At 36.0% G+C, this 10,331-nt stretch overlaps 1 protein-coding gene across 2 annotated transcripts in view; it reads left to right on the top strand.

Annotated features, from left to right (window-relative positions):
* BBOX1 (butyrobetaine (gamma), 2-oxoglutarate dioxygenase (gamma-butyrobetaine hydroxylase) 1) overlaps window positions 1-10,331 on the top strand; it is a 70,952-nt gene that overhangs the window by 10,751 nt on the left and 49,870 nt on the right. The window contains exons 2-3 of one of the 2 annotated variants that reach the window (XM_012649654.1): window positions 3,043-3,299; window positions 4,636-4,750. In XM_012649654.1, the coding sequence (XP_012505108.1) occupies window positions 3,081-3,299; window positions 4,636-4,750 (334 nt within the window). In that variant the 5' untranslated portion in view covers window positions 3,043-3,080. Of the gene's footprint in view, window positions 1-2,871; window positions 3,300-4,635; window positions 4,751-10,331 lie in introns of those variants that run through there. The other variant, XM_012649653.1, reaches the window with a different exon arrangement.

The following is a 10,331-nucleotide window of genomic DNA, read 5'->3' as shown; positions in this document are numbered from 1 at the left end:
TGAGTACATGTGGTGCTTGTCTTTCCATTCTTGGGATACCTCACTTAGTAGAATGTCTCTCAACTACCATTTCCCCTCTTAGCCTTTTGCTCCAGCCAAACAAGATATTTTCTATTGCTCAAACTCTATCTACACTGTCACATCTTGGTTATTTGGCTCAGCCTTCCCCCTCAGCATGACATAACCTTTCGCAAACATTTCTTCTTGAGATCCAACATATCTATATCCAGATGAGCTGGCAAATAGAGGTTTGAATAAGTAAGGAATTTATTTTTCTCATGTGAAAAGATGTCAAGACATAGCTGTCCATTATTGGTAATGTGATTTCACAGAACCATGGGGAACCCTGACTGCTTTTAGATTTTATAGTTCTTCTTATCGTCTCATGGTTGCAAAATGACTGCTTCACCCCCAATATCATATTTGCATTCCAGAAAGGAAGAAATGGAAGGAAATTAGGGAAAGCAGCATGTGCAGCCAAGTCTACTACCTTTTTAAAAATTTCCCTACCCAGCAACTTCCAAATATATTTTAATGGCCATAATTATATCACATACTAATCTTAGCTATAAAGGAAGTAGAGAAATATATCTATATACTAGTTGCATGCTTGCTCTGAAGAAATCAATATTTTATTAGTGAGGAAAGAAAATAAGGTAGAATCGGTATGCATTCAAACAATGTTGGTCACAGATCTTTCAAGACTTACTCAAGAAGTCATCTTCTCTAAGCAGTTCTCCTGGAGCCTCTCGGACAACTGTCAGTGCCATTTGTCTACAACCTTATATTTTGTTTACTTTCATAATCATCTCACTTTTCCTTGTTTGGAACTTCAAGATCATCTTCATACCCACTAGTACATCATGTACCAAGAAGATATTTATTATATATACATATATATTTGGCTGACAAGTTCAACTTTACATATGTGGAGGGAAAAGGGAACTATTTTCTGCATTTGAACATGATAGCATTCCACTGTAAGAAGAGCATAACTTAGATAACTTGATCAAGGACTAGAAAACTCTTGCCAGGTGGCTAGATATGGTCTACAGATTGTTTTTGTGCATGCCATGAACTAAGAGTAGTTGATACAGTCTTACAGAGTTTAAAAAAATAAGACGGAAATATGCCACAGGGACTGTATATAAGCTGCAAACCCTGAAAGATGTACTATCTAGTATTTTACAGAAAATATTTGCCATCCTCTGAAATAGATAAAAATTCACTATATTTCTTTTTCTGTCCTTGTGTATAATGTGATTTCAGGATCTAGTTATATTATTCCAGAATTACTGAAACCATCACTGGCTTCTGAAACCAAGTACGTGACAAAACCTGTCAGCCTACACTTTCTCCTATCAGGAAAGACAAATGTCCTACCCATGCCATAGAGAGACTGAAGTCAGGACTTCCACAGAGCTCCTCAAACTTAGGATCTAAGTTCCCAGCTTTGAAATAAATTATAATTTTTGATGATTTTTAAAGTAATAGTACTCTCCTGTTACTGTACAAATTTTTAAGAAAAAATAGATAAGAGTTCCCAAGCAGGGGTAAGCATAATGCCCAATGAATGGTATTTCTCCCATTCTAGATAACTAGATAACACTAGTGTAGTTCAGGCTATATGGATAAAGCAATCTTGTTTGTCTTGACTCTGCTTCATAACCTGACTAAATCATCCAAGCCAATGATTTAGAGAAGTATATGTAAAACAACTCCTAAAAGTCATTTTATTTTAGTGTTGTGTAGAGTATGTTTAAGTTATTTTCAGGTTGCATAAAGTCTTCCTACAAGCTCAAGACAGAGAGGGAGAAATTTTATCTTGCTTGTCATTGAAGTTTCCAATGCCTATTACAGTGCCTGCGATACAGAAGGGATTTTATAAGCAATCACTGTGTGTGCGTGCGTGTGCGTGTGTGTGTGTGTGTGTGTGTGTGTGTGTGTGTGTGCCTACCTCCCATTCATTTCAAGGCAATAAAGTCTTATTTCCATTGTAACATGTCACTTTCTGTTAATGATGAGCTGATCATTATATGGAAGAAGTTAAGTTCTTTTTCTTCCATGTAAATTCTACTTTTCAACCATACAAATTTAAAGTCCTGGAAAATAATATATGAAGAAAGTAAAAGGTAGAAGATTGGCATGATTTCTGCAGGTCAAATATATGTCATTATGAAATCACGATGGACACAGGGACTAAGTTCATAATACTATGGTGCCTATCTTTCACCAAATTTCCTTTCTTGGAAATATCACATGTGTCCTCAAATTTGGTGGAGTTTTACTAAAAAAGAAGTCATGCATTCCCAAATAATATGAACCTAAAAGTACTCCATAAAGGCTCAAAATAAGCTAACCAAAATATCAAGCACATGGTATTAATGTGTATTAAAGTGGAAAATCTCAGAAAACAAACTAAACAAGTTCCTTGTAGAGCCAGGGACTTTTATATTTCATTGAGAAAACATATTGTATAAGTAAAAAAAAAATAAAGATAGAACAGAAATAACACAATGTTCTGAATTATAATATACCTTAAAATAAATGAAATATATTAATATTCTCTTCATTAGAACAAGTTTACTAATTTAGTATCACAGAAGCATTTTTTTCCAAAAGCCATGTGCAGTTGGGCATCAGTTAAAATAACATAGATATGATTGTTACATTTTCAATTTGTGCAACATTTTTTCCCTTAAAAAATCCCAGAGCTTTTATGCAAACATAATTACAAAAGTGCCTATGTCATTGGTTCTGAACTTATTATCTCAAATGCCTGCGAGAAAAACAAGAAATTCCTTTCATCTTTTCATCTGACATAGCACTTTTATTATATTGACTTTTAGTCACTGTGTTTCTGTTTATTTCATGTGAAAAACTCTTACCAGAACAAAGGTTCCAGCATTGGTAAGTCAAACTTTGGACTCTGATAGCTGAACGAATAGCAGAGGCCAGAGTCCACTTGAAGTGTCCACACTCTTACAGGTCAAGTTTGGATCTGATCTGCCTGAGATTCCATTTGACATTGGTTTGTTATAGCAGGTAGCTGACGAGATTTACTGCTGAAGACTGGAAACATGTCTTGTGCCATCCAAAAGGCAGAAGCATTGGACGGGGCTCATTTGATGCAGATCCTCTGGCATGATGGTGTGGAATCTCTCTACCCAGCAGTGTGGCTGAGAGACAACTGCCAGTGCTCCGATTGCTACCTGGATTCTGCAAAAGCACGGAAACTTCTCGTTGAAGCTCTTGATGTGAACATTGGTATTGAAGGCTTAACATTTGACAGAAAAAAGGTATTCATCTCTAAATTATCTCTCCCTTCTTTCCCAAGTTAAATAAAGGGGCCAGTCTACAATAATTTAAAGAACTATTTTTTATTTGGTCATATATATATAACCATATATATGAAGCCATGTTTGTATAGTGCTTAGTTCAAATTAAGGAAACTCAGTAAATAGAAGCTTCTATTATTATTACTACTACTACTATTTTTAATAAAATTTTCAGTGTTGCTCATTACTTTTTCAGTAAGTGTGGCAGCCTTGAAGACACAATCAAACTATTTCTACAATAAAAGCAATGCTCCTGGGCTTCAGTTTGCTCATCTGTAAATAGAAATAAAAACAAAAATTGCTTATAGAAATGTTGTGAGGACTCGCTGAGATATTAGGGGTAAAAATATCTAACATAGTTCCTGGCATACAGTGAGTGCTCAAAAAATAGTATTGAATAATATTTTTTCATCAAGTTCGTAGGCAAATGGACAAGGCTTGTTCTGGTATTCCCCAAAAGCACAGCTATCAAAACCTCAAACTAGATGTGGCCACCACCCTATGTTTCTCTCTTCCAAATTTACTAGGATTCTTATTATTAATACTCTTGTCCACCCACAACTCAACTTAAGGACTTACTCCCAGGTTTCCCTGTTTGCTAGCTATATGACCTCAGAAATGTTATTTTATCTTATATTACTCACCTGAAAATTGAGAATAGTAGTAGTATCTTTTCCCTAGAGTTGTTACGAGGACTAAATGAGTTATACTCTTGTCCACCCACAACTCAACTTAAGGACTTACTCCCAGGTTTCCCTGTTTGCTAGCTATATGACCTCAGAAATGTTATTTTATCTTATATTACTCACCTGAAAATTGAGAATAATAGTAGTATCTTTTCCCTAGAGTTGTTACGAGGACTAAATGAGTTATGTCTGCAATGCTTGTTATATAGTAAACACTCAAAGTGGTTCCATTTTAATTATTGTTGTTCTCCTCATTATCATCATTATTTCTAATACCCTTGGCAGGGTCTTAATTGTTATCTAGCTTTAGTTGTCACAGAAAGTTTGGGGACCACAGGTTTAGAGGCCACAGGACAAGAACTTTAGATCTAATCAGACTCTATTTCTTGGACGCTATTTAGGGGCTTCAGAGATTAGATGTATCCCTTTGGCTTGCAGTTTTCTTGTTTTCGAAAAACTTAAGTTTATTGTACGTCTGAAAAAAAGAAGCAAGGAATAATTGGATTCCCTGATTATAGTAAGTAACATTCAGAAACAAAGCAACAGTGGAGAACTGAAGTAGACAAAAGCATAATATACATATAGGTGATATTTGCTTTCTATGTTTTAAGGTGTATATCACGTGGCCTGATGAGCATTACAGTGAATTCCAAGCTGATTGGCTGAAGAAAAGATGCTTTTCCCAGCAGGCCAGAGCACAGCTCCAAAGAGAATTGTTTTTGCCAGGTAACCCTGCCAAGGTCCTCAATGTCTTTTAAAATCCTTATAGTGAGGATTTTATAATAAGAATTTGCTCAGCAGAAAATTCAAACTTTTGTGCTTGGTTAAAATATTATTGTAATTTATGTGGAATGTTTAAAGTTTTACCAACAAAGATCATTTGGGTAGAGATGAAAAGAAGTATAGAGCATTTCTAGACAGTCTATAAAGGAAGAAACAAAATAAATGCAGCAAACTTGTATCTTTATCATTGAAAGCTAAATCTGGCACAGCACACCACAGACACTCCATAAATGTTCATTACAAAGAAGCGCAAGGTGAACTAGAGGTGGACTGGCTCTTTTTAACAATTTTGTCTAAGGCCGGAACAACACAAGTCAACAAAGCAGAAATTCCTAAGCTTGTATTCACAGCTCAGGGATCCACAAACCCATGAAAGGCTATGTACAGCATTGAATATGCGTGTGAGTGTGTGAATGCATGTGTGTCTGTGTACACGCAAGAGCACACACAAGTGCGCACAGACACGTTTGTCTAGGAAGAGTTTATATAGATCGCAAGGGAATCTGTGACCAGAAAAATGTTCAGAAAAGGATGGATTCAGTGGAAAAACAGAACTTCATTGTTAAGCCAAGAGACAAAATAAAATAAATACTTAAAACAGGTAGAAAAAAATTTAACATAACTTTTCAGAAATACATAATAATAGACTTGAAGTAGAGTCACTGGTGATGGGTGAGAGATGTTTACTACTCACTTTCAAACTATTTTGAAGATTTGTTATGTGAGACCATGTGGGTGAGAGGCAAACTGAAAAACATGATGATTCTTACCTATTTATTAGAACCCTGGCTTCTGCAAACACACTAACAAGGCAAGTTTCCCTGAGCTTTCTTTTCTACTATTAACCAGGTATATTAAACCACTGTCCCTTTGAGCAACTAACCAGGCCTGTTGAATTCTGTAATACTTCTGCTGGGAATTCCGGGTCAAATATCAAGACAGATAGAGATTTTACCTTAACTCCTCTGAAATCTGAAATTCTCAAACACGTGTGGTAACTTTCCATAACTTTAAACACTAGACTTACAACAGTTTACCGTGTATGAAGATGTTACTACTTAATCAACTTGAACCACGTAGCCTCACCATTTCCTGGGGTTACCGATAACAGGGTATGATACTGTCCCCTTTCTCTTCAGGCATAAACTGGTCTTGTCAAGAATTTGGTTCCTCCATTCCCTTAGTCTCATCATTCTGACAGCTGACAAGGTTTTTGTTCCGTTGTTTTCTCTCTAAACCATGAATCCATTTTCCCCTTTGTTTAGCTGGTTGAATCCAGATGGGTATTGAGCGAAAGATGGTTTTCCTGCCTTCCTGCCTTCTTTGCTCTATTCTTCAAGGAGTCTCCAGTTATATAACTTAGTAGCAATTATCTGAGTCAAATAACAGTATCAGGAATGTATTATTATTTTTTATTTATTTTAGATTTCTTCTGGTACTCAAAATATTTCTCTTTAACTCTGACCTAATTTTGCAATCCTTTTGGATTTTACTTTCATTTCCTTCAAGTTCTTCTTTTGATTATTTCAGGAAATAAAAGCCAACTTGTTATTATTACAGCTTAAGCTTTTAAGCATTGTAAAATGATCTGGCCACCCCCCTCCATTAATATTTCTTGATGAGCACAGTTTTATAGCTTCCATTTCTCTGTACTATCAGGCAGTAGCAAAATGGAAATGATACTACACTCAGTTAAGTAGTGGAAAAAACTAGTCACAATGACAGGCTGCAATCATGAATAATATAAGGAGAACTGGCTGCTATGTAGACATTGGAAAATACTTTAATAGTTTAAAACAAGATCGAATTTTTAAAATATATTCTCAAGCTGTGCAGTTGCTGAATAAAAGAAGAAATTAATGGGCTATTTTGGGAATATTGGTCCTATGGCTTTTTGCCTGCAGAATTTGATACCTTATTTCACGGTCATTGCATATTTTCAAACATTTATATTCCAGAGCAGGTAAACAAACTCAGTTAGATTTGCTAAAGAATATTGTTTTTTAGTCACAGTGGCAATGTTTCCCCTTCTGCAAGCACAATCCTTGGAGTGAGGGTTACAGGCTGTTTAAAATCTGGAGTCAAGATGTAGACCACTTTTCCTTGATCTTCCCCTGGCACTAGCTGTTGAACTCAAAATGAAAAGACAAATGATCATCATCCAAAAATACTTTTGTCACGGGACAATCACAGCTGAAAGGAAGACATGGATAATAATCATTCCCTCTTTTCTATCCAGTTACACATATATTGGATACTTATTTTGCGCCAAAAACTCTGTAAGGAAATATCAAGATAAAAACGACATGGATTCTTTCCTTGAGGATTTACCAAGTCTAGAAGGGAACAACAGCCATGAAAACAAATAAGTATAATACATTATTTTAAGTACATTAAAACCACACAGGGAAGGCGAATGATGACATAGAGGAGGAATTTGAAGAGATGAAGGAATGATCCTCGGAACTGAGGTAATGCTTGAGCTGAATTTTGGAGAATTAATCAGTTTGTCGGGCAAAGATAGAAAGTAAGGAAAATTCTTAATGGAGAAAAAGGCATGTGGAAGATTATTGAAGGTTAATATGGGATGGCTTTAAGAAACTGCAATGAGTTTAATATTGGTGAAGTTAAAATTGTCAGGCAACAGAGAATAAGGAAGGGACCAAATCATAAAGTGGCTTATGTGCACTGCCTTCTCCAAGAGCCCTAGGCAAGGAAGTTTCCCAACAAGAACTCAGGAATCCAATTCCATTAGTTCCTCAGGGTGATTCTCTTCCTACAAAGCTGGAGAAATGAGTTTAAGACTGTAAGAAGTTTAAGAAGATGATTGCCTTAATTTTTCAGTCTGCATTTTATATTTTCAGAGTTGTGTGTTTCTGATTTTGATCAAATGAGTCTAATTTCTCAAATGCCTACAAGTTTGTGAACATCTCCTATGCTTCATTTTTCTCTTCTTGCATTGTCCCTTCCTCCAATGTACCCCTTTGGCCTTAGTTTATGTTTATCTTGCAGAACAGAGTGAAGTAATCAGATCTGTGTCATAGGAAAACCTTGGTCATGGCTTTGTGTGTTGAATGGACCAGCCTGGGGAGTGACTGGGAGCAGGGTGACCACAGCACGGCCTAGAAATGGTCCTGTAAGAGACAATGAGAGCTTAAGAGGCAGAGAGAATGGGGCTAGAATCTGTATTCATGAGAAACATACATTGACCTATAGGACAGGAAGTTGCTCATCCTATTCCCTAGTCTCTACAAACTGAAAACTTGACTGTTGAAGCCTAGCGTGTATATGTTTCCAAATATCTGGATGAAAATCAGGCACTTTAATAGAATATTAGAAACATGAAGATTTTTTATGTACTAATTGTATTTTAGCTTCAATGCAAAATTTTGACATAATTATACACTCATTTTTGTGACTAACTTTGAGATGCAAAATTTCCCAACATATAATTGACCGGACTGAAATGGAAAAAAAATCACTATAGTATGATCTTATATATATGAATCTAAATATGTGTTATTTTTATTAATAATTAGTGTCAGAATGAATAAATGCTTGCTTTATCTCCTAGAATTGGTACTGAACTATTTTATATTAATCTCTGACTTTAATAATATTTGTTATTGAAAATTGAGATTTGAAAAATTGTGATTAGAAGAAAAGCTTTTTTCCTTGAAGACAGTGTGCTCAGTTTTCTCAGCAATCCGGGGACTGAGTGCATTGCACAGTCAGAAAAGAACATTTCCCTACAATTCTCTATGTCCCTCTTATAGTAGAGCCAGTCTTTACCACCTACTGAATCAGATTCCAACGCTTCAGCCTGTAGCTATAACTCCCTCCTTTGTTTGAAAATGAACATTCCACAGGAAGAAATGAAAACTCTCAAGTAACTGTCAGGACCTTCTAAAATCTATTTGCCTTGCACATGGCAAGAAAAAATAGAAAGCTCCCCTTTTCTTGCAGAGAACCATGTGTTTACTTGAAGACGAAGATTTTCTGATAATGCAAAGAACAAAGTTGTTTTGGTGCAGAGGCCATTTTTACAGAGCCCTGTCGCAAAGCAAAAATCACGTATTTTTAAAATTAACAAGTAACATGCACAATAAATATGCCTAACACCATGTGATATTTCACCCTTATCTCTAAGCCTTGGCCCATCCCATTCTTGAAAGCCCAGAGGTGGGAATTTGTGGTACAAGTTAACAATGGAGTGAGGCTGTTTGTTTGAAATATTACTTGGTAATTGTAAAAAGAGCAAAAGAGCTGGAAGGCTGTTTTTTGTTTTGTTTTGTTTCTTTTTTTCAGGGTGCTTTAGAATATCCCAACAATATTAAGACTACCAGGTTAGAACAGCTTCCAAACAGTCCTGTCAAAGCAGCTGCCTCGGAACAATCAAATCACCATGTCATCCACCCAACTGTGTTCCCTTCCCAAGACAGACCTAATAAAGGTTCCTTCCCAGAGATCACCCAGACTCGTGCTCTGATGTGCAGGTGGGACAATTGCCCACAGACTTCATAAATTTAAAAAGCAAACCTCTATCCTGTTATGCCTGTCATATGTGAAATGGACCATTGACTTCCAAAGAAATGGACCTTTGGGATTTTGATTTAATTAATACAGCTGTCTCACATGCATATAAGTTTATGAATATGCATTTTACATTTTTCCTCTGTGCCATATTGATATCTTTCAATGTATCCTTTTCTGTATTATATGTAATCTAGTATTCCTACTTAATTTATGCACTGTACTTAGTAAAATCAAGCACCAGATGTAAAGTCTAATATGGCTACACAAGATAGGGCTACCTTTGTTCTGACCGTAAACTCACAATAGGAGACTCAGAGCCTGGGAAGGACCCTGAAGTGCCCTGTGCTTTTAGCAGATGTCACTAAACTGGAGGTTGTTCTCAGAGCCGTATGCCTAGTTCTTGGTTTCACTGTGAACTCTAGGTAAGCTTCTCTTCCTCTTCCGTTTTAACTCCACCCATGCTTGCAGCTAGAAAACACATAACTTCATTCTCAGAAATAAATATTAAAAATAAGTCTATTTTACAACTGGATACATTATAGACAATTTTCAAAAGCCTGTTCACCGGGAGGCTGAGGCAGAAGGATCGCTTGAGCCCAGGAGTTTGAGGTTGCTGTGAGCTAGGCTGACGCTGCGGCACTCTACCCCAGGCAAAAAGAGTGAGACTCTGTCTAAAAAAAAAAAAAAAAAAAACCTGTTCACCACATCTATTACTTTTTTAAATGCTTAGGTAAGAGATATAGTAATTACATCCTTCTTCAAAAATTATTTTCTTATTATTTAACAACTTCATAAGACAACGCTAGTACCAGGCAGGTCCTTGAAAAGCTGGTGTCTCAAAATATTTAAAAGCGTTGGCAAAGTTTAAGGATATTTTTGAGAACCTAAAGCAAATCTATTAAAAGAAAGAATTATTACAGTCCATTCCTTTTTCATATTTTTTTTCATTGTAGTTGACACATTGAGAATTAAGGAAAATATCCTAACT

This window comes from Propithecus coquereli, unplaced genomic scaffold (assembly GCF_000956105.1).
Source record: "Propithecus coquereli isolate 6110/MARCELLA unplaced genomic scaffold, Pcoq_1.0 Scaffold30, whole genome shotgun sequence".
Taxonomy (NCBI): Eukaryota; Metazoa; Chordata; class Mammalia; order Primates; family Indriidae; genus Propithecus; species Propithecus coquereli.
The sequence above is the reverse complement of the archived record's forward strand: the minus strand, read 5'-3'. Positions and strand labels throughout refer to the sequence as shown.